The sequence below is a fragment of the Rattus norvegicus genome, chromosome 15, assembly GCF_021556685.1.
Source record: "Rattus norvegicus strain SHRSP/BbbUtx chromosome 15, alternate assembly SHRSP_T2T, whole genome shotgun sequence".
Lineage (NCBI taxonomy): Eukaryota > Metazoa > Chordata > Mammalia > Rodentia > Muridae > Rattus > Rattus norvegicus.
This window is the reverse complement of record NC_141548.1, coordinates 6,791,518-6,816,153: the sequence shown is the minus strand read 5'-3', so window position 1 is coordinate 6,816,153 and position 24,636 is coordinate 6,791,518. Positions and strand designations below refer to the sequence as shown.

Here is a 24,636-nt window from a genome sequence, read left to right as displayed (position 1 = left end):
TGAAAGTCCTGTTGTGTTGATTACCTGAGACCATATGAGTTAACTCTCTTCTTCATGCCTTTTTTTCTTATTTGAAAGTAAATAATGTGATCATGTGTGGTGTGGATGGTGAGAGTAAAATCTTTAACATGAAGAATAGGGCCATGAAGAGTGTGGGTAACATTCTAGGTACAGAGCAAATAGAGGGAATTACCAAAGAAAACAATGGGAATTCTAACAACAATTGCAAAAAAAGAAGAGAAAAAAACCCTTATGGGTGCTGGGATTAAAGGCATGTATCAACTCTGACCAGCATTGTAGGTATTTCCAATAAAATATTTAAAAAAACAAACAACCCTATTATTATTTTAGCAATTGCAGCAGAGAAGACTGAGAGATCGTGTGCTGCTGCCGCCATGCCATGATCCTGTAACAACAACTGCCTTGGTGATAGGAGCCTGTATGCAGCAGGCCCATTGGTGGGCCTGTCATCTCAAAAACAGATGCTTCAGTTGTCTAAAAGATTGGACTCCAGTATACTTCAGGCCAGGAAAGAAGCCAGCCACCATGAGTGAAAGAACAAAGGAAAAATTACATTGGAAAAATGTGTGCCTTATTTGGAAGAAATGACCCTAAACTTTTGAGGCGTCCACCATCTCCACCCCTCCTTTTTGAGTTTTGCATAGCGATGTTGTCCAACTCCAGGTGGGAGTCAGAGGCAGAGCCCTTCCCAGAAAAGACAAACGTGATTTTCACTCTTACATCTGTGAGGTTAGGAGGCGTCATAGCACAGATTGAGCGCACCTAGGATAAGAACACAGAAGCCACAGATGACAATGCCAAATGGACTTTCCCCTGAACTTAGGGACCCACTAAAATTGAGGTTTAACCTGACCACAGGCCATTCGACTCCCTCCCCATCCTGCTGATTCTTATGTTTGCTAGGAGTAAAGTATCAAGGGGCAACCCCCGATATCCTCGTGCCTGGACTTGGAAATGAAGGAAGACAAATATTGGAGAAGTGATGGCTGTCGGGCTACAATGTAGGAACACGCAGTCCAGGTTGACCTTTGCTCACTGATGACCAATTTAATTGTCTGGCTATATTTGAGAAAGGGATGATGTCCAACTTAATATGTAAAAGAAGGGACATAAATTTATGATTTTATATTTGCCCTGTAGTTAATCCCCCTATATTCCCAAGAAAAGGAAGTTTTTATTGCAAAAAGTAGGATTATAAACCATTGACTTTGTGAAATACATAGACGTTTATGTGGAAATAGTCCTGGCTATCAAGGAATGCCCAGTAAGCAAATATTATTCAGGTTTTATAAAATTAAAAGTATAAGAGAAATATATTGGCCTCTAGGAAACAGGGACACTTTGGGAATTGGACTGTATGTATGTGCATTGTCTCAGGTGTAGATTTATTATTAAGAGAAATCTCCCTCATTTATGGTCCCTAGGGATTTGGGTGCTAACAAAAATCTCTTATCCAATTCAGGGTTGTAACCAACTCTCCCCATCAAAAGCATTGATGACATCCGATGAAGCAGAGAGAAATATCTAAGTCTGGAGGAGAAGTTGCCAAAGGATATTCCCTGGGTCACAGGAGAGGCTGCAGAAAAGGGCCCCATAGACATTGGTTGCTTTTGGGAGAGCTGGGTAGCAGGGAGCCATAGAACTTCCGAGTGACGTCATCAGTAATCTCTTCCTTGGACAATCTCTTGTATCTAAGAGAGCACTAGAATCTTCTGTGATGTCACCAGTGTTGTTGTGACACCAACTGCCTTTGGGGTTCCATCAGTGCCTTTTGGGTTCACAAATAGGCATGTTTCACCAGCTGCTCAAGCTCGTTCAGAAGGAGGGGGGAGACCAAGGAGAGACCAGACGGAGGCAGAAGAAAGCTGGCCTTCTGTCTTGTAAGTACGGAAGAATGAAATCATTCTGGGGAAGGCACAGTGAGTACTGGGTAGAGTCGGGGAACTTCCTCCAGGAGGTAGGTTTGAGCTGAGCCTTTCAGGAGGCGGCCTTACAAGCAGGAGCCTTGGAATTTGTCAATGGCAGACCAAGAGTCAAGAGTCCTGATGATTAATTTGACAGAGAGCCAGGAATTGGCAGGCCTGCAGTTTCTTTTCTATGAGCTTTTTAATTTCTACTGCCAAGGAATGCCAGGAGGAAGCCCTATGAGGATAAAATGTGCCCATTCATGGTTGGGAGTTGAAGCACTTCATCCTCTAGATTACTGTAGGTTACTAAGTCTGTGATGACAAGAACAAGGAAGGATGCATCCCCTAGTCATGAATTGAGGTCTCAGACACTTTAAGCTTGAACACACGATTAGGGTTTGATGGTGCTGTGAACTCCAGGATTTACCTGCTCCACATCTGATATCTGCTGACAATGTCCCAAATCTTTATGTCTGAGGTAGATTCTATCTTTCAGTATGAGGGATCATGTAATAGTGAGTGAGGCTTATGTATGGCAATGGAGGTTGGGAAGAGGGAAATAGCTTAAGAGTCCACATTAAGGATAGCGTTTCTTCTCTTTCAGGGATTCAACAAGTCTCCAGCCTTTCCGCTTCCTCAACCTCCATTTTGAGACTCAGAATGGTCTTTTCTACCCATGGGCTATCCAATATGTACATTCACTTGTGTTTATCTATCTACAGGGTTTATTAGGAAGGCATCATCAGAAAATTTCATCAGTAACCATGAAAAGCGTATAAAGAATTTGGAGGAACTAAAACTTGAAATCCAGAAGTGTAAATCTGAGCGGGATGAACTTTCTCAAATCCTGGACCTTTATGTCAATGATGGTTTGAACTACAGGTAGTCATTATGCCCTGTAACCTACTGACTGTCTTGTGCTCTCTCTGCTAAGCCAAGATTTCCTCACATCAAGAAAGTGTTTCACCTCTCATCCTGGACTTTAAGGAGCCTTGGCAGGTGCTGGCCTGTGAGAGAAGCTAGGTGCTGTGTGTTTAGGGTCAACCTCTCTTGTACTTGACCCTGAGCTCCTTGGAGTTGGATTGGTCTTTTTCAACAGCTGGAAGGACCTGGTCACACTTGCTGCATCTAAGTGTGGGAATGAAATGCCTGAATGTCATCACTCTTACTCTGATTTTGGTCGTTATACACTGATTCTATGGCACCTCTATGATAAAGTTGGCATTCTAATTATGTTTGTATATGGGTTGGTATGTATGGATGGATGTGAAAGTATTTGTGTGTGTTTTGCTCAGGATCAGGGAGTCTGGGACCTTTGATTGGGTCTGAGGATTTGTTTGATGAACAGTTTGCAGGTCATGATAGTGATGAGTCTGTGGAGGCCGTCATTGATCAACAGAGCACTTTGCTCCTTCTGTTTACCTTGCTGGCACATAGGACTCTCCTGTTGGGAGGAGGTGTTATGAATCCTCTTCCCTGTAAAAAGTAGTTACGGCCTCTGGGAGTCATGTAACAAGGATTGAGAATCCCTGCTTTCAAAACAAGAGAAATGTCATCACATCTTTCTGTTGGACCCAAGGCTATGGCACAGACTGGAGGAAACATCTTATACTTCGTACACAACTGTTCAATTCCTTCATGCTGACCTGACCAGATCTTGAAGGTCTGCTCCCTCCATTTGGTCCCCTAGCTCTGTCGTCCAATGCCCAGGATAATGAATTTAACCAGAACCAATAGGAAGGAGCAAGTTTGTGGTATATACTGGGCTTAGGTAGTCCAGAAAACCGTCTGATTTCACTTATTTATTTATTTATTTATTTATTTATTTATTTATTTTCCTGCTTTGAACTTTATTTTCTTTTTTTCATTATCCAAGGATGGTTTACTGTGACCTAGAAAAGGTCTGTGGGAATAAATTCTTGGCACTTGTTATTCCCAAACATGCAGCTCTCAGACTTTCCCCCTCCTATACAGAGGGTCTTTATAGGACCATATCTCACCAGCCTTTTAAGGATTACTTATTTCAAAACAAATGTGTGCTGATTTGCAGAGAAATATTTTCTATGGGAGAGTGATGGTTTGAGTCTCCCTGTTGTGTTTTTGCTGTGGTCTTTGAGTTTTCCACTTCCTTCCCTAGCCCCCATTCCTTGAATTTGAATTTTTTATTGGCTATTTTTTATTTACACTTCACCTAATTCTGAAATCATGGGTTCAGACAGTTATTTGTTCCTTGGGTCATGTTCTAACACAGGCTGAGTGTTGAATTGCCAATGCTTAAATCCCAACATGAGATGAGAACGATGGATATGCATAAGATGACCAACTGGATAAGTGATGCCATGGAGAAGTACCAGGAGCTCATGCAAGAGAACAATTCCTACCGGTGAGTCACTGACAGAAAGGAGACCCCAGCACTAGGCGGGGAATACTTCTGTCCAGCTATGACTTTGAAAAAAGATCTGGGATCCATGAGAAACACATGGGAAGATTGTATAGCTGCTGAGTCTTCTATCAGCCCTCAGAGGGGATTGGCCCTCTACCTGCCAATGGCTTTAGAATACCATGAACACATAAGCACCCATATGCACCATGTCCTTTGCTTTGATGTATATATACCCTCTAGTGTCAGGATTTTCTGAAGTACTTTGATTCCCATGGACTGCGGACTCGGGATTTGACCTGCCTCTAATTGGTGCTAACATGCAAACTGTGGCTCTAGTCTGGAGATGCCTGGGGATGGGGCCCTTGAAGGGATGATTGTACTTGCAGGAGTGGCAGGCAAACAGAAACTGCCTGGGATTTACCATTATTTGTTTTTGATTCAGCATCAGAAACTTCCACCTCCTGAATGAATGCAATGAATTGAAGAAGAATGTAAGGATTTTGATGAATGAGAACAGAAAACTGCTGGTGGAGCAGACTGAACTGCAAGCATCCTGTGAGGAGGGAAAGAGGTTCTGTGAGGAGGCCAGCAAGACCATCTACACTGCAGATATTGAATCCTTGTGTCCTGTTACTTTTGAGTAAATCGAATGTATCCTTGTGAATCAAACAGTGATTTCAAACTCGTCACTCTTAAGAACCTTCTTTATTGAAGTGTGATGTAACCATCTGAAATCCCACAACTCTCAGGCAGAGATGGATCTCTGCATTCTCACAGGGATTGGGCATCATAATTACTTCCCAGTCAGACTGAGATACAAAGAAAATTGTACTTTCAGTGTAGATTGTGTGTCCAACTCTGAATACCAACTTCATGATGAAAAAATTACCAGTGCTGTATCCTTATCAAATATTTAGCAACCGCTTAAATATACTCTTTTGTGGATGACAGTGTTGAACATATTAATGGAATATTCATCAGGTTTTCTGTAGTATCTCCCAGGGAAAAAAAACAATATTATAGGGAGTATAGAAGCAGTCATGAAACAGAATTGCTTGCTTTTGGTTTCCTTCAAACATGATATCAATTGTAACTGCACAGAAGAGATAATAAATTGCAAGACCTGTCAGGGGATAGGGTTTTTATGGTTGGTTGTTTTCTTGTTCTTCTTGATTAGGATGATGACTTTTGTTCTTGACAATGTACTATGTTCCATTTGGGATTTCAACTCAAGCAGACCGCATAGTTTACAATTCAGTTTCTAGATTTCTTTAAAAGCTGGACAAAATATCCAGGCAAAGGTGCCCTATGAGTTTTCTCCTTTGTTTTTCCCTCCTTTGGGAGCTTTTGTTTTTGTTTATTATTGTTGTTGAATTATTTTATATTTATGAGTGTTTTGCCTTCTGTAGGTCTGTGCGTGCTGTTCCCCAAAGGCCAGAAGAGGTCATTGGGTTTCACCTGGAACTTAAGTGACAGAGGATTGTTAGGTGCCCTGCCGGTCTTTTGAGAAACAAATTCTCAAATTATGAGCCATCTCTCCAGCCCCTACCGTGGACGTTTGTCCTTCATCGTGTTCCTTATTAGTTGCAATGGATCATACCTGAACAAAGTGTTTCTTGAGATATGTAGGGACACATTTATGGGGTCTGCATGCTAATTATCTAAACTTCCAGGCATCTATGTGAAGTTTTTAGTTAGGGTTTCACTGCCGAGAACAGATACCATGACTAAGACAAATGTTATAAAGGACAGCATTTAATTGGAGCTGGCTTAAAGGTTCAGATTTTCAGTTCTTTATCATCAAGGTGGGAGCCTGGCAGCATCTAAGCAGATATGGTGCCGTAGGAGCTGAGAGTTCTACATCTTCATGTGATGTTTCCTAGCAGAATACTCAGTTTCAGGCAGCTAGGATGAGGGTCTTAAAGGCCAGACCCACAGCGAAACACCTGACCCAACAAGGAAATACCTACTCCAAAGAAGCCATACCTTATAATAGTACCACTCCCTGGGCCAAGCATATACAAACCTTCACATTCCACTCTGAGGCTTCCAGAGACTTCTTCAAACCTATGAGACTATGGGGGCCACATCTAAACATAGCACAATGCAAAATCCATTAGGTCAACTTCCAGAATCCCCATAGTTCATAGCAGTCTTAAAAATGTTCAGTGTAAAGTTGAACGTCTCATCTGAGATCGATCCAAGCACTTAGCTGTAACACCCACACTAGACAGGAACCCAGCTGGGTAAACTTTAAACTCTGCATCTCCATGTCTGATGTCAACGTGGTCTTCAGATCTCCAACTCCCTTTTGATCTTTGTTGATTGCAAGAAAAGTTTCCTGCTGTGCTGGTTGCACTCCCTGTTAGCAGCTTTCCTCAGTAGAGAGTCCATGGCTCTGGCATCTCAACATCTTTACGTCTCTAAGGCAACTTCAATGTTACAGCTTCTTCCTTCAATATCTGGGACCCACACATGATCTGGGCTCCTCTGAAGAGTTGGGGTCACGTCTCTGTAGCACTCTAACCTCAGGTTGATCCATACCACTGATGCTTCTGTTCTTGGTGACCATCCAGTGGCACTGGAATTTCCAATGTACTGGGGTCTTTCACTGCAACTAAGCTTCATCAGAGCCTTTCATAGGCTCTTTTCGTGGTGCCCAGTCCCAGATTCTTTGCATGATCTCTTAAGTCCTGGGCCATCAAGAAAAATGGAGTCATCACCTTCACTAATGGCCTTCCATGGCATATCACAGTGTCAAGCCTCACCTCCTCTTCATGACCCTTTCGTGTCTTCAAAACCAGTACCAACTGGGTGACTGTTAGACTTTACCAAGGAGAGCTGTAGCACCAGGTACAGCCTTGGCTCTTTCTATAACACAGCTTCTTTGTGCTCTCAAAAAGCACTCTCCGTAAGATTTTACCACTTTGATGCTGGTCTCATTTTAATCAGCACTAATTTCTTAGTTCCAGTGAACCAGCACCAATTGTCCAGTAGTCCCTTCTATTCTGTACACTAAAGTCAGGACTTTGTGGGCAAAGCTGCTGACTTCTGCTGCTCGGAGGTGCTGGAATTGCTCACCTTGCTCTATTCCATTATCACTAGCTTCCTCTTTTCCACTCCTTCCCTGCCTCAGTTTGCCTGTCCTGGATCTTCCTGTGTAGATTGACCTTGAACTCAGATCTTCATGCCTGTCTCAACGCCCTGGCAGTCCCCTACATTGGGGAAATGATCCTTCAGAGGATGGTGAAGTTAGGGTTTTACTGCTGTGAACATATAGCATGACCAGTGAAAATCTTATAAAGGACAACATTTAATTGCAGCTGGCTTACAGGTTAAGATGTTTAGTCCATTATCATTAAGGTGGGGGCGTGTCACCCTCTAAGCAAGTATGGTCCAGTAGGAGTTGTGAGTTCTACATCTTCATCAGAAGGCTGCTAGCAGAATACTAACATTCATGCCTTTCTCTAACCCCAGATATCTTAATCAAGCAACTTGCTTTTGAAAATGCTAATACAGTAGAGAAATGCAGTCTCAAAAACCAACCAACCAACCAACCAATCAACCAACCAACCAACCAACCAACCAGAGAAAGACATATTAAAAACAGCAACAACAAATGAAAGAAAGAAAACACCAATGCATACTCTTATGTGACCTTACCACCAAGTTATTTCTGAATTGTAAATAAAAATGCCTATAGTCAAAAGCTGTGCAGAATTAAGACAGGTGTTCCCTGGTGATCCCAGCGTGGGGGTGGGAGGAGACCATTACAGACAGGGGTAGAAACAAGAATGTAAATAGAGGAGAAGTCACAATGAGGTAAGAATCTTTAAATAATGGCCATGTGAGTGGGCTAATTGGAGTGAAAAGCAACCCAGAGAAAACCATGGCAAATTATACAATGGAATTATTGGAAAAATATGCATAATAGTATAGAGTTCTTGTGCTGATTAAGGATTATCATAGACATAAAGCTTGTGTGCACCTTTTATCCAGAAACTAAATGGACAAAGTATGGGCAGAAATCCATGGTTGAGATCAAATACTTTCTACCACACAAAACCAGATCCAGCACCTAGAATTACAATCTTCCCAAGCCCAGATATCTACAGACCAGCATAGAAACACAACCAGTAACAGCCATGACATTAAAATCTTTATTAGAACCCATCAACACTATCACAGAAGGCCCTGAATATGTCAACATGACTGAAGAACAGGAATAAAAAAGACTGTAAAACAGAATTTGCAAATATGATAGAGGTCTTTAAAGAGAAAAATAAAGAAATCTGTGAAACCACTAACTGTGAAAGGAAATGAATGAAGGAAACATAAAGGGAGAGATGTGGATGAGTAAAATGTAGGAACTCAAATAGTCACTCAGACGCAGACCTTAATAACAGACTCCAACAGCTGGAATAGAGAACCTCAGGCATTGAAGAGATGATAGAAGGAATGGATACGTAGATAGAGGAAATCTTAAATCCAAAGGGAGGAAAAGAGTGGAGGGGGAAAGGAATAAAGGAAAAGTAAAGGAAGAAAGGAAGGAAGGAAGTCAATCCTGGAAGAAAACATCCAAGAAATAAGATTTTTCTGCAAAATAACAAATATAATAATAAAATGATAAAGAGAATAAAGTATATAGGACGGATGAAAATACACTCGGGGCAAAGGCAAATAAAAGAAAAACAAAACAAAACAAAAAAACCATTCTCAACAAAATCATAGAAGAAAATGTCCTTAGCTTAAATGAGAGACTTATCAAAGTAAAAGGAGCACACAGTATGAAATAGACTGTCCAAAAGAAATTCCCCTGGGCATATATTACCTAAGACAGTAAACATGGAGAACAAATAAGTGTAATAGAAGCTGTAAGGGAAAAAGGACTGTTCACATACACAGTCAGTCCTCCTATGAGAATTACACATCACTTCTCCCAGAGACTCTAAAAGCCAGAAGAGCCTGGATAGATGCACTGAAGACTAAGAGACCAGACTAATAAAGTTGGATTTTAGTTGACCCAAGGGCCTCTCTTCTTTTATCACATACGATATTATTAGATACTTCCTAAAATTGCCTTCAGAGCTTCTTTGAGGAAGCCTGAGGAGCTTAAGACCTCTGATAAAGTATTTTGTACAAAAGGACCTGCTTGCTTTTTCCTTATTTCTACTACAGCAGGATGGAGGCAAAGTTTTTTGCAAACTACTTTTAATAAGTAGCCCACATCATAGTTAATGGAAGAGAAAAGTTATTAGGATGTGGGGAAACGAGCTTGTTTTCCTTTGGCAGCAGTTCAGTACACAGCAACAGCAAACATGACTCAGGAGGGGATTTCACAGGGGAGGAAAGCAGGAGTGAGGTGGAAACATTGTGGCAGCGGCTGTGCAGACTCAGGAGCTCCTGCTCAAGCTGCAACAAGGCACCCTGTGCTCTGAAGCACAGCAGCTTAGCCAGTTAGCTGGAGACCTGGCTCTCCCACTGCCCGCCTTACCTGGAATCAGCACAGGAACCAAGAGGACAAACAACTGTGCGCAAGCCGAGCAGGCAGCGCAAAAGCGCCTGTGAAGGACCTGCAGACACCGCCTTAGTCAGCTTCATCAGAGCAGAGAGTCTAAAGGCTTTTCCTCCTTCAAGCATGGCGCCCTGCCCATTTTCTTTCATTCCCTGCCTTTATTTTGATGGCTTCTACTTCCCTTCATAAGTTTGTCATTTAGTTTCTTTTCTCTCTGTTTTTGCTTCTTTGTTTGTTTCTTTCTTTCAACTAATATAAAGGACCAGCAATTTGATATTTCTAACCTAATATTTGTTGTGGTTTATGCCATGCATATTTGCACATTAAAATACTTTTTTCTTACATTTGCCACACTTTAATCGGACTCATTAGCTTTGCTCAATCTCGGTTCTTGGGTTTTCTGAGGTGAGTGAATGTTGGGGTGACCTCATTCCCAACTCCTGATCCTTGTGCCTCTAAAGTCAAATGCTTATGAATTTTCAAAGTTTTCTTTGCCTGTGGATATGTGCGTGTGTCTGGGCACATATGTGCAACAATTTTCAGTTCATGTTTCTTCTAGGAGTCCCAGGTATTGAACTCAGATAATCACACTAGGGCAGCAAGTCCTTTTACTGATGAGTACCTTGCTGCTATTGCACGTGTGTGTGTGTGTGTGTGTGTGTGTGTGTGTGTCTAATTTTCATATATGTATACATCATATATTGTGCCTATCTCTGCCTCTCAATACCATTGTCCTTCCTTTCCTCACCTCTTCTATCGTTTCTTTTTATCCCTCTGGACAGTTTCTCATTGTTCACATCAGTTTAAAATGTAGGAACACACACACACACACACACACACACACACACACACTGTTTGAAAGCAAATTAAAATGAAAAAATAAAAATATGCAGTCTTTTTGATCAGTACTCCTTAGCAATAGCTTTTCTTTGATTTTTTTATACAATTGATATATAATAATTAATGGGCAACCAGTTTGAAATTTTTCCTTAATGATTATATCCTTGGAATTTTCATAAATGTTTCATAAATGTTATACTATCTGCAGATAAAAATGTCAACTTTTAATTCCTACTAGTTACAGGCCTTAAATTATCACCTTCCTCCATTCTGACCACCGCAGTCTGCTGTCTATAAGGGCGATCACCACTTAGTGCTCAGTGAAAGGGGAACAGAAGAGTGGTGTTGTTCTGACCCCTTCTGGCCAATGTCCCTTATGTGTTTGTCCTGAAGAAATACGGATATGGATGACTAGGTATGGGGTGCCACCTTGTGGAAGTGAGAATTTAGTGCACCTGAGCGATGTCTTCTCCCACAGTTGCCTTGGCTGGAGGATTCCTGAATCATCCCAGTCACAAGCACTCCTCTCAAAAGAAACCCAACCCAACTTTAAAGGAAACGGACACTTAATTTCCAGTGAGATTCGTGCACATCCCTCACTCTGGCATAAGTCTAAAGGACTTTCAGAAAAATAAAAGGGCACTTAACACCATTAGAAAATTCATGCCAGAGTCTTCTGTCTAGTCCAATGGAACAATGCCTCGAAATACCCAGCCATGCAGTGAACCATCTAAGGTGATAGCATATTTCATAATGCCCTAGTAGGCACTTAATTGCTTTTTTTGTGGTTTTAGGACACAAAGAAGAAAGTGCCTTTCATGGTGGTGGTCCACTGTTACTTCAAGAGTTCAAGCAGGAGGGCAGAGGCAGGGAGGAGAACATCCTTGTTTACATAGATAGTTCCATGCTAAATACAAACAAAAAGATCTTCGATTACAAAATACAAAACTCAAAATGAACATGTCGCTGCAGATGTGTGTCCCTTCTGAGTGCACAGGTGAAGATCAAACTTTATCCTGCCGAGAGAACATTCATAAGAAAATTACTGGAGGAGAGACCTCACCGCCTGATCAGGTGGGCACTCCTGAGGCTGCAGAGCGGAGGAGACCACCAACACTGCCCACCCCTGCCCACATCCCTGGCCCAAGAGGCAACTGTATAAGGCCTCTGGGTTCCCACAGGGGAGGGCCCGGGAGCGGCAGGACCCCTGCGCCTGAGACACTGCCGGAACCTGAAGGAAACAGACCGGATAAACAGTTCTCTGCAACCAAATCCCGTGGGAGAGAGAGCTGAACCTTCAGACAGGCGGACACGCCTGGGAAACCAGAAGAGACTGCACTCTGTGCACATCCAGGCGCCAGAGGAAAACACCAAACGTCATCTGAAACCCTGGTGCACGGAGGCTCCCGGAAGGAGCGGCACAGATTTTCCCGGTTGCTGCCACAGCGGAGAGGACTTAGGCAGTACCCCACGAGCAAACTTGAGCCTTGGAACCACAGGTAGGACCAACTTTTCCCCTGCAAGAGACCTGCCTGGTGAACTCAAGACACAGGCCCACAGGAACAGCTGAAGACCTGTAGAGAGGAAAAACTACACGCCCGAAAGCAGAACACTCTGTTCCCATAACTGTCTCAAAGAAAACAGGAAAACAGGTCTACAGCACTCCTGACACACAGGTTATAGGACAGTCTAGCCACTGTCAGAAATAGCAGAACAAAGTAACACTAGAGATAATCTGATGGCGAGAGGCAAGCGCAGGAACCCAAGCAACAGAAACCAAGACTACATGGCATCATCAGAGCCCAATTCTCCCACCAAAGCAAACACGGAATATCCAAACACACCAGAAAAGCAAGACCTAGTTTCAAAATCATATTTGATCATGATGCTGGAGGACTTCAAGAAAGACATAAAGAACTCCCTTAGAGAACAAGTAGAAGCCTACAGAGAGGAATCGCAAAAATCCCTGAAAGAATTCCAGGAAAACACAATCAAACAGTTGAAGGAATTAAAAATGGAAATAGAAGCAATCAAGAAAGAACACATGGAAACAACCCTGGACATAGAAAATCAAAAGAAAAGACAAGGAGCTGTAGATACAAGCTTCACCAACAGAATTCAAGAGATGGAAGAGAGAATCTCGGGAGCAGAAGATTCCATAGAAATCATTGACTCAACTGTCAAAGATAATGTAAAGCGGAAAAAGCTACTGGTCCAAAACATACAGGAAATCCAGGACTCAATGAGAAGATCAAACCTAAGGATAATAGGTATAGAAGAGAGTGAAGACTCCCAGCTCAAAGGACCAGTAAATATCTTCAACAAAATCATAGAAGAAAACTTCCCTAACCTAAAAAAAGAGATACCCATAGGCATACAAGAAGCCTACAGAACTCCAAATAGATTGGACCAGAAAAGAAACACCTCCCGTCACATAATTGTCAAAACACCAAACGCACAAAATAAAGAAAGAATATTAAAAGCAGTAAGGGAAAAAGGTCAAGTAACATATAAAGGGAGACCTATCAGAATCACACCAGACTTCTCGCCAGAAACTATGAAGGCCAGAAGATCCTGGACAGATGTCATACAGACCCTAAGAGAACACAAATGCCAGCCCAGGTTACTGTATCCTGCAAAACTCTCAATTAACATAGATGGAGAAACCAAGATATTCCATGACAAAACCAAATTTACACAATATCTTTCTACAAGTCCAGCACTACAAAGGATAATAAAGGGTAAAGCCCAACATAAGGAGGCAAGCTATACCCTAGAAGCAAGAAACTAATCATCTTGGCAACAAAACAAAGAGAATGAAAGCACACAAACATAACCTCACTTCCAAATATGAATATAACGGGAAGCAATAATCACTATTCCTTAATATCTCTCAATATCAATGGCCTCAACTCCCCAATAAAAAGACATAGATTAACAAACTGGATACGCAACGAGGACCCTGCATTCTGCTGCCTACAGGAAACACACCTCAGAGACAAAGACAGACATTACCTCAGAGTGAAAGGCTGGAAAACAATTTTCCAAGCAAATGGTCAGAAGAAGCAAGCTGGAGTAGCCATTCTAATATCAAATAAAATCAATTTTCAACTAAAAGTCATCAAAAAAGATAAGGAAGGACACTTCATATTCATCAAAGGAAAAATCCACCAAGATGAACTCTCAATCCTAAATATCTATGCCCCAAATACAAGGGCACCTACATATGTAAAAGAAACCTTACTAAAGCTCAAAACACACATTGCACCTCACACAATAATAGTGGGAGATTTCAACACCCCACTCTCATCAATGGACAGATCATGGAAACAGAAATTAAACAGAGATGTAGACAGACTAAGAGAAGTCATGAGCCAAATGGACTTAACGGATATTTATAGAACATTCTATCCTAAAGCAAAAGGATATACCTTCTTCTCAGCTCCTCATGGTACTTTCTCCAAAATTGACCATATAATTGGTCAAAAAACGGGCCTCAACAGGTACAGAAAGATAGAAATAATCCCATGCGTGCTATCGGACCACCACGGCCTAAAACTGGTCTTCAATAACAATAAGGGAAGAATGCCCACATATACGTGGAAATTGAACAATGCTCTACTCAATGATAACCTGGTCAAGGAAGAAATAAAGAAAGAAATTAAAAACTTTTTAGAATTTAATGAAAATGAAGGTACAACATACCCAAACTTATGGGACACAATGAAAGCTGTGCTAAGAGGAAAACTCATAGCGCTGAGTGCCTGCAGAAAGAAACAGGAAAGAGCACATGTCAGCAGCTTGACAGCACACCTAAAAGCTCTAGAACAAAAAGAAGCAAATACACCCAGGAGGAGTAGAAGGCAGGAAATAATCAAACTCAGAGCTGAAATCAACCAAGTAGAAACAAAAAGGACCATAGAAAGAATCAACAGAACCAAAAGTTGGTTCTTTGAGAAAATCAACAAGATAGATAAACCCTTAGCCAGACTAACGAGAGGACACAGAGAGTGCATCCAAATTAACAAAATCAGAAATGAAAAGGGAGACATAACTACAGATTCAGAGGAAATTCAAAAAATCATCAGATCTTACTATAAAAACCTATATTCAACAAAACTTGAAAATCTTCAGGAAATGGACAATTTCCTAGACAGATACCAGGTATCGAAGTTAAATCAGGAACAGATAAACCAGTTAAACAACCCCATAACTCCTAAGGAAATAGAAGCAGTCATTAAAGGTCTCCCAACCAAAAAGAGCCCAGGTCCAGACGGGTTTAGTGCAGAATTCTATCAAACCTTCATAGAAGACCTCATACCAATATTATCCAAACTATTCCACAAAATTGAAACAGATGGAGCCCTACCGAATTCCTCATATGAAGCCACAATTACTCTTATACCTAAACCACACAAAGACCCAACAAAGAAAGAGAACTTCAGACCAATTTCCCTTATGAATATCGACGCAAAAATACTCAATAAAATTCTGGCAAACCGAATTCAAGAGCACATCAAAACAATCATCCACCATGATCAAGTAGGCTTCATCCCAGGCATGCAGGGATGGTTTAATATAAGGAAAACCATCAACGTGATCCATCATATAAACAAACTGAAAGAACAGAACCACATGATCATTTCATTAGATGCTGAGAAAGCATTTGACAAAATTCAACACCCCTTCATGATAAAAGTCCTGGAAAGAATAGGTATTCAAGGCCCATACCTAAACATAGTAAAAGCCATATACAGCAAACCAGTTGCTAACATTAAACTAAATGGAGAGAAACTTGAAGCAATCCCACTAAAATCAGGGACTAGACAAGGCTGCCCACTCTCTCCCTACTTATTCAATATAGTTCTTGAAGTTCTAGCCAGAGCAATCAGACAACAAAAGGAGATCAAGGGGATACAGATCGGAAAAGAAGAGGTCAAAATATCACTATTTGCAGACGACATGATAGTATATTTAAGTGATCCCAAAAGTTCCACCAGAGAACTACTAAAGCTGATAAACAACTTCAGCAAAGTGGCTGGGTATAAAATTAACTCAAATAAATCAGTTGCCTTCCTCTATACAAAAGAGAAACAAGCCGAGAAAGAAATTAGGGAAACGACACCCTTCATAATAGACCCAAATAATATAAAGTACCTCGGTGTGACTTTAACCAAGCAAGTAAAAGATCTGTACAATAAGAACTTCAAGACACTGAGGAAAGAAATTGAAGAAGACCTCAGAAGATGGAAAGATCTCCCATGCTCATGGATTGGCAGGATTAATATAGTAAAAATGGCCATTTTACCAAAAGCAATCTACAGATTCAATGCAATCCCCATCAAAATACCAATCCAATTCTTCAAAGAGTTAGACAGAACAATTTGCAAATTCATCTGGAATAACAAAAAACCCAGGATAGCTAAAGCTATCCTCAACAATAAGAGGACTTCAGGGGGAATCACTATCCCTGAACTCAAGCAGTATTACAGAGCAATAGTGATAAAAACTGCATGGTATTGGTACAGAGACAGACAGATAGACCAATGGAATAGAATTGAAGACCCAGAAATGAACCCACACACCTATGGTCACTTGATTTTTGACAAAGGAGCCAAAACCATCCAATGGAAAAAAGATAGCATTTTCAGCAAATGGTGCTGGTTCAACTGGAGGGCAACACGCAGAAGAATGCAGATCGATCCATGCTTATCACCCTGTACAAAGCTTAAGTCCAAGTGGATCAAGGACCTCCACATCAAACCAGACACACTCAAACTAATAGAAGAAAAACTAGGGAAGCATCTGGAACACATGGGCACTGGAAAAAATTTCCTGAACAAAACACCAATGGCTTATGCTCTAAGATCAAGAATCGACAAATGGGATCTCATAAAACTGCAAAGCTTCTGTAAGGCAAAGGACACTGTGGTTAGGACAAAACGACAACCAACAGATTGGGAAAAGATCTTTACCAATCCTATAACAGATAGAGGCCTTATATCCAAAATATACAAAGAACTCAAGAAGTTAGACCGCAGGGAAACAAATAACCCTATTAAAAAATGGGGTTCAGAGCTGAACAAAGAATTCACAGCTGAGGAATGCCGAATGGCTGAGAAACACCTAAAGAAATGTTCAACATCTTTAGTCATAAGGGAAATGCAAATCAAAACAACCCTGAGATTTCACCTCACACCAGTGAGAATGGCTAAGATCAAAAACTCAGGTGACAGCAGATGCTGGCGAGGATGTGGAGAAAGAGGAACACTCCTCCATTGTTGGTGGGATTGCAGACTGGTAAAACCATTCTGGAAATCAGTCTGGAGGTTCCTCAGAAAATTGGACATTGAACTGCCTGAGGATCCAGCCATACCTCTCTTGGGCATATACCCAAAAGATGCCTCAACATATAAAAGAGACACGTGCTCCACTATGTTCATCGCAGCCTTATTTATAATAGCCAGAAACTGGAAAGAACCCAGATGCCCTTCAACAGAGGAATGGATACAGAAAATGTGGTACATCTACACAATGGAATATTACTCAGCTATCAAAAACAACGAGTTTATGAAATTCGTAGGCAAATGGTTGGAACTGGAAAATATCATCCTGAGTGAGCTAACCCACTCACAGAAAGACATACATGGTATGCACTCATTGATAAGTGGCTATTAGCCCAAATGCTTGAATTACCCTAGATCCCTAGAACAAAGGAAACTCAAGATGGATGATCAAAATGTGAATGCTTCACTCCTTCTTTAAATGAGGAAAAAGAATACCCTTGGCAGGGAAGGGAGAGGCAAAGATTAAAACAGAGACTGAAGGAACACCCATTCAGAGCCTGCCCCACAGGTGGCCCATACATATACAGCCACCCAATTAGACAAGATGGATGAAGCAAAGAAGTGCAGACCGACAGGAGCCGGATGTAGATCGCTCCTGAGAGACACAGCCAGAATACAGCAAATACAGAGGCGAATGCCAGCAGCAAACCACTGAACTGAGAATAGGTCCCCCGTTGAAGGAATCAGAGAAAGAACTGGAAGAGCTTGAAGGTGCTCGAGACCCCAAAAGTACAACAATGTCAAGCAACCAGAGCTTCCAGGGACTAAGCCACTACCTAAAGACTATACATGGACTGACCCTGGACTCTGTCCCCATAGGTAGCAATGAATATCCTAGTAAGAGCACCAGTGGAAGGGGAAGCCCTGGGTCCTGCTAAGACTGAACCCCCAGTGAACTAGACTATGCGGGGAGGGTGGCAATGGGGGGAGGTTTGGGAGGGGAACACCCACAAGGAAGGGGAGGGGGGAGGGGGATGTCTGTCCGGAAACCGGGAAAGGGAATAACACTTGAAATGTATATAAGAAATACTCAAGATAATAAAAAAAAATAAAATTAAAAAAAAAAAAAAGAAAATTACTGGAGACACCAGGCAGATTAGAATAGAAGTAATGGGGGTTGGGGATTTAGCTCAGTGGTAGAGCGCTTGTCTAGCAAGCACAAGGCCCTGGGTTCGGTCCCCAGCTCCGAAAAAAAGAAAAGAAAAAAAAAGAAGAAGAAGAAGTAATGGTGCCGGAGAGGTGGTTCCACAGTTAATACTGGCTACTGTTCCAGAGGTCGGAGTTCAATTCCCAGCAACCACATAGTGCCTCACAATCATCTATAGTGACATCTGGCGCCCTCTTCTGGCCTGCAAGCATGCATGCAGGCAGAATGCTCTATACGTCATAAATCTTAAACAAACTAAAATAAAAATAAATAGGTTTGGAAAACTATGTGTATAATTATATATAAGTATAAAAACTGCAACTACATCTACTGCTATCCTGCATATATATCCAGTGGCCTGCAACGTTCTTTTATTTCTGATAGTTCACCCATCACTTCAATAACTGAGACCAGTGTCACTTATGAAATAACTTCCTCTAAGTTATAAATGTACCATTGTCATTCAAGCCTGGAAATAATAACCATTTGATGGAATGTACAAAGAGTTTTAGTCAGTATGTTGCCACAGGATCTGTCAGGGTTTGGAGAGATGGTTCAGTGATTAAGAGCACCAACCACTCTCCCAGAGATCCTGAATTTAAATCTCAAAAACCACATGGCTACTTACAGCCCTCTGGTATGGGATCTGACGCCCTCTTCTGGTGTGTCTGAAGATAGCTGCAATGTACTCGCACAAGTAAAAATTAAATATTAAAATAATAGAAAGAAAGAAAAGCAGGACCTCTAAGTATAGTCAGGCAGACCTAAATGTCATGGACTTGGTGGGTGGGGCAGGGTGGCCTTGATCCTACAGGAATCTACCTACTTCTTTATCCCCAGACCTGAAATTGGCACTTTGAGTCACTATGCCCAGTTGTGAAGAGTCCTTTCGTGGTTGTGGTGAGCAACTTTGCTTATCATTTCCCATCAGCCAATTCTTTCTATGTAAATGAGACTATTTCTGTAGTGTCTGGTTTCAGGTGAATTCTGATTGACTGTGTGATTCTGACATTTTTGTGGCTCCAGTTGACTAAAGAGGAACCCATCCATGGTTTTCTAGGTGTCTGAGTGTTTTTACCTCTTTTAAAAATATTAATCAATCATGTTTATTTAAAGTATTAACATCAGAAATTTTTAATGGGAATTTTTAAAAAAAACCAGTAAACAACCAAATCGATTTTCCTATTCTAGCCATAAGAGCCAGCTGGAGTTTGTAAGAAAAATGATCTAAAGCATCGCTGTCAAGGACTACAGAAAACTGCCACCCATAGGTAAACTGTCAAAGTAAAGTGACTACAGCACGGCTCTGTCACTCATACCAGACAACCCAGAATAAATACCTTATGAAAAGAATTAAAATCTATCCAAACCACTTAAAATACTTAAATGCAGAAACCTTAATTTTCCTTCAGTTGGGCCAGAAACCACCGCACATAAACACACACACAGAACGCACAAAGACACACACACACACACAGCCCAAGTCATCATATTCTTTAGTAATTCTGTCCAGAGCAGAGTGGTTATAGGGATAGAAGAAAGTACAATTCCCAGCAATTTCAACTGAATATCATGTAATGCATATTTATGAAATACATATTTCACAGAATTTTAGGATTAGAGTACATTATACTATCTATCCTTTATTTTCAAAAGTATCGAAAGTTATGAAGAGAATTCCAGCCGAGTATCAGACTTGTGGCCATCAGAATCAGAACAGATTGCTGATTGAAACTTTCTTTTATTACAACTGTTTCCTAATGTCACATAGGAAAACCGGCTTCAGCCAGAAATGCCTTTAGCTACCACATGCATCTGAATCTCACCCTGGGAAAACCATGAGAATCCATGAGAGAATGTGTGTGGCTCTTTGATGTCCAGCTTTCCTGTAGGTCTCTTCTGGCTTGCACGGACACCACTCCTTGATTCCTCCCTCTAAATGGCCGTGCTACCTTCTTGCCTTGCTCTGCTGATGATCATTGACAACTTGAGGAAGGTAAAAATTGCCTAGTGTGTTAGTGAAGCAGGCCTTTGAATGTCACTCTGAGGGGTTTTGGGGAGAGAATCGACGTAAAACTCACTCTGAATGGTGGTAACACCATAACTCTCAGGCCAGGTGCCTGCACTAAATGGCACAGAGAGGAAGCTAAGAGCTAGAATTTCCCTATTTCTGCTCCCTGCTCCACCCACATGGAAAGAGTCTCATTCACATCCTGCCAGCCAGTCCACTTCTACCAACTGCACCTCTCACGGCTACACTCACCCCTTCTAGGATGGAGTCTGTGCTTCCCGACTCTGAGCCAATGGAACCCTCCTTTCTTAAAATGCTTCTGTGACAGAATGGGAAACACGACCAGTGCAGTCACTGCTTCGTTCTGCCTTTTGCAGTCTCCTCCCGCCTGGTTCCCTCACAGCCTTTCCAGTCCAATGTGTCTCCAAGAAAACAAGCTAAAGATGTCACCTTAATTCTCCTTTGACTTGTCTCTGGTAAGAGCCTTTTGCTACATCAGCCCAGATAGAAGAGTGAAAGAGGAAAAAGAGAAGAGAAGACAGTAGATGGCCTAGGCAAGGGATAACTGAAGTTCTCCTTGTAACACAAGCTACTTCCCAAGATATTACCACTAATCCAGTTTCTGTGTCAATATGACCCCCCAAACCTAATCACCTATCATTAGAGCACATTTGCTGACACACTTTTATTGCAGTTCAATTTCTAATACATGACTTTTGAAAACACATCTAAAAGTGGGGTGGGCTTTTTCAGCTGGATTCATGACCTCCTCTCTCCCACTCAGCACCCATACTCAAATCACCTGCGGACATCTTGTTTCCTAAACACAGGTGTGGCTGTCTCTTTTACTTTTCCCCATGGGATAGTTTAGTTCGAATGACCTTACCGCACCCGCCCATCAATTACTGGCCTTCTAGCTTTAATGACTTAGGACAATTTTTGTTTGTTGATAATGGAAATCGCCTGCTGTATAAAGTCATTTGCTCCTGCTCTCAAACAGAGGAAAAGAAAGAGAGAAAAGGTCTGCCTGCTAGGCATAGTCAAGGTAGGTCAAGGCCTGTGGGCAGATTTTTCAGCCTGCTGAGGTATGGAACTGTAAGAGAAGGTGTACCTGAGGCTTAAAATTCTATTGACCTTGGTGGAAAAAATGGAGAAGTTTGGGGAATGGGAACGAAGGCATTTTTTATTTTAACAATTTGTTCCTGTTAGCTTGTGGTTATGCTTCCCACAGTGCTATAGTAAAACAGGGCTTTTAGAATTACGCTTCTGTTGCCTTGTACCCACCAGCAACCCTTTCATAACTGTGTCTTTCCTCTTCTTTTGGCCTTTCATATTCTGATCCTCATCTGCCCCTCAGAGGACCTTTCCACTTCCTACCACTCAGTCCATCAAAGTAGGGCCATGCCGTTTCAGGAAACTAGAATTTCTGAAAAGCCCACTGAATCTGGAAAGCAATGTACCCCAGGATATGTCCTGCAGCTCAGAGTAAGATGTTGCAAAAAGAGGAAAACTGACTGATCTCCCACTTTGTGCTTTCAAAAAGAACAAATACATAAAAACTTAGTTTCTCCCTCCGCCCCATTACAGAATCTGATTTCAGCCATGCACACTGTGCTCTCTTGGATCCATGGATGCTAAGCTGCAGGTTCTGGAGATGCCAACCCCTCAGATGAATTCAATGTCTGCTCAACTCAGTCCATTCATTCACAAATCCTGGAGTCATTGCGTCCACCGACCCAGACGCCCATCGCCGATCGAGAGTATTCCACGCAGCGGATCGAGTTCCAGCAAGCAGAAGGATCTTCAGTCACAGAGCACATTGGGGAACTTACCTGACATGCTGGACAGAACTAAGAGGTTAGTGAGAAACAAGTTTGTGAAAACGATCCTATGTCGCCATCTTCTGGGCAAATGCAGAATTACATCCTATTACCTTACCTTGGAGTCAGAGGCTTCCTTCTAGCCTCTCATGTGCCTCTGTTCAAATCATAGATGCAGATATTCACAGCCAACCATTGGACTAAGCCTGGGAACCACAATGAAAGAGTTAGGGGAAAGCGTGAAGGAGATGAAGGTGATTGGAACCCAATGTGAAGAGCAACAATATCAACTAACTGGAGCCTTCAGAGCTCCTCAGGACTAAACTACCAACTAAAGAGGATATATGGTCCTGGCCACGGCTCCTGCTACATAAAGTGTAGAGCATGTGTAGCAACAATTGGCTCATCTGACATCTCTGGGAAGGGACGCAACTGGCCCTGTAGAAATTTGATGTCCCAGAGAAGGGGGATGCTAGAGGGGTGAAGTGGAAGTGGGTGGGTAGGTGGAGGAGTGCCCTCTTAGAAACAAAGAGGACTGGGAGGGTATGGGGGTTCAAAGTGGAGAGATCAATGATGGGGATGACATTTGAAATGTAAACAAATAAAATGACTAGTGTATAATAGATGGTGACAGATGTCTCCATAAGGACTAGATATTCATTATCTGTAACAGGTTCATTGAAAGTCAAAATCCATAACTGTTGTGACTTACTTATTATTGAAATTTCACATAGATGAACCCAATCACCATTTTAACTTCTCTCCTTGCATTAGTTACCTTTATAAAACAATTTAAAAAGCAATTAGGGTTTCTACTCTCTTAGGCTTTGATACAGTGCCTCATATTAGCTGTCCCTCTCTATGTTCCCTCCATTGCTGCCCTCTCCCTGTCTCCTCACATGTGACATTCCTGTTCTGACAGTGTCCCTCAGCAATCCATGAGTGAACTTGTACTTCCCTAAATGAGGACAGTCTGGCCCACGTCCCTAGACCCTTACACTAAACTGATCATACAGTTACACAGATTGAAGAATCAACAGCTAACATCCATATTTAGGTGAATATGTATCCCATTTGTCTTTTTCAGCCTGGATTACCGCATCCAGAATGACTTTTACTAGATCCATTCATTGTCCTGCATATTGCATGCTTCCTTTTTGCCTTTTGTAATTGTTAAGCAGAAATGCAGTCTGTAAATGCACCACATTTTCTTTATGCATTCGTCCGTTAAGGGACAACTTAAATATTTCCAAATCCTAAGTATTATAAACGAGCTTCAGTGAACATGGGTGAGCCAAGGTCTCTATTCTAGGATGAACCAACATCTGGACATGAGACCTGGAGTTGTATCTTAAGGTACAACAATTTTCACCTTCCTGAAGAACCATCATACTGATCTCTGAAGTTGCTGTAGAAGTTTGCCTTTCCACCAGGAGACTATGAATGTTCCCCTTGCTCCATAACCCAGTCAGCTTGAGTTGTCACACGTGTTATTAACCTTAGTCATACTGACTAATATGAAAAGTGATCTCAGAGTAATTTTGATTTGCATTTGTGTGATATACAAGAATGATGAATATTTCTTATGAATTTCTCAGTCATTTGAGTTTTTTCTATTATGAATGTTGTGCTTAGATATGTAGCACATTTTAATTATTTTTCTTGATATATAGTGTTTTAGTTTTTCAAATACATTTTTATATTAGCCTGTTGGGCCCTACCTTGGAGTGTTTCCCTTCCCCCTCGCTGTGCCTTTCAGCCTGCTGTGGCCAAAAGTTGTTTACACTCTTGGCAGCTGCTCTCGGACCCTGATTTGGGGCCAGGACCTTCCATGGCACCCATTCCTCTTGCTGAGCCTTTCAGCTTATTGATGTTAAGAAGTTGTTTATGCCCCTGTGTTGGGGCCAGGACTTGCCACGATGCAGACTTCTCCTGTTTTCTTACTTTTCTGGTTGGGGATTTTCACCTGCTTTATTGTTTTTCCACGGCTTTTGCCTCTGGTATATAAGGAGATCTCAGTAAAGCCCGGAGAGCATTCTTTTAACACGAATGACCCAAGTGTGTGTTTCTTCTTAACTCTTATAGGCCTATGCCCGGTCCTCAGTGTCCTGATGACACAGGCATCATCAAATGGAGGTCCCACCAAGATCGGGAAAGAGAGGACAACCTGATGAGATGGTCCCAGGAAGCCGGCCAGTGAAGGAGGGACACATTGGGGAAAATGGGCCAGGAAAGGTCCCAGTAAGCAGGATACAGAAGGACCGTGGGAATTGAAAGCACATGCAAAAGAAAATAAAGATTTGGGATAGTGGTGAATAAACCTTATAAAAAGGGACCAGGTAATAATGGTAAAATGTTTTTGTGTACGTGTTCTTTTAGATTTATGCTAAAATCTAGAGAAGCAAAGTCAATTCTCATAGATGCTTTTAGTCTTTGGACCCTGATTAGAGACAGTTTACACCCTAGACAAGAGAGAAAATGGTTTGAGAAAAACGGTCCTCCCAGACTCTCCACAGATGCTTTGGCAAAAGAAGGAAAATGAGATTAAGCTTTTTAAGAGCTCTCCTAGGGACATCCTGCCTCCTTGCTGACTCCTATTAGAGAAGTGCTTATTTCTGGTTCTGGGTCCGTTAAGAAGAATATCT

General features: G+C 41.7%; 1 protein-coding gene across 2 annotated transcripts; it reads left to right on the top strand.

The window, feature by feature from the left end:
• The first annotated feature begins 1,765 nt into the window (after positions 1 to 1,765).
• Positions 1,766 to 24,324, top strand: LOC148000754 (uncharacterized). Of its 2 annotated transcripts, XR_015638632.1 has the most exons (9): positions 1,766 to 1,901; positions 2,651 to 2,810; positions 4,180 to 4,311; positions 4,754 to 4,962; positions 19,359 to 19,431; positions 19,932 to 20,156; positions 20,549 to 20,647; positions 21,759 to 22,028; positions 24,077 to 24,324. XR_015638632.1 is itself a non-coding variant. In XM_087587036.1 (4 exons), the coding sequence occupies exons 1-4, from the start codon at positions 1,811 to 1,813 to the stop codon at positions 4,953 to 4,955; spliced, it is 585 nt and encodes a 194-aa protein (XP_087443162.1). In that variant the 5' UTR covers positions 1,766 to 1,810; the 3' UTR covers positions 4,956 to 4,980. The 2 variants fall into 2 exon arrangements, 1 of the variants encoding a protein (XP_087443162.1); XM_087587036.1 differs by lacking the exons at positions 19,359 to 19,431; positions 19,932 to 20,156; positions 20,549 to 20,647; positions 21,759 to 22,028; positions 24,077 to 24,324 and having other exon boundaries at positions 4,754 to 4,980.
• Positions 24,325 to 24,636: the final 312 nt, after the last annotated feature.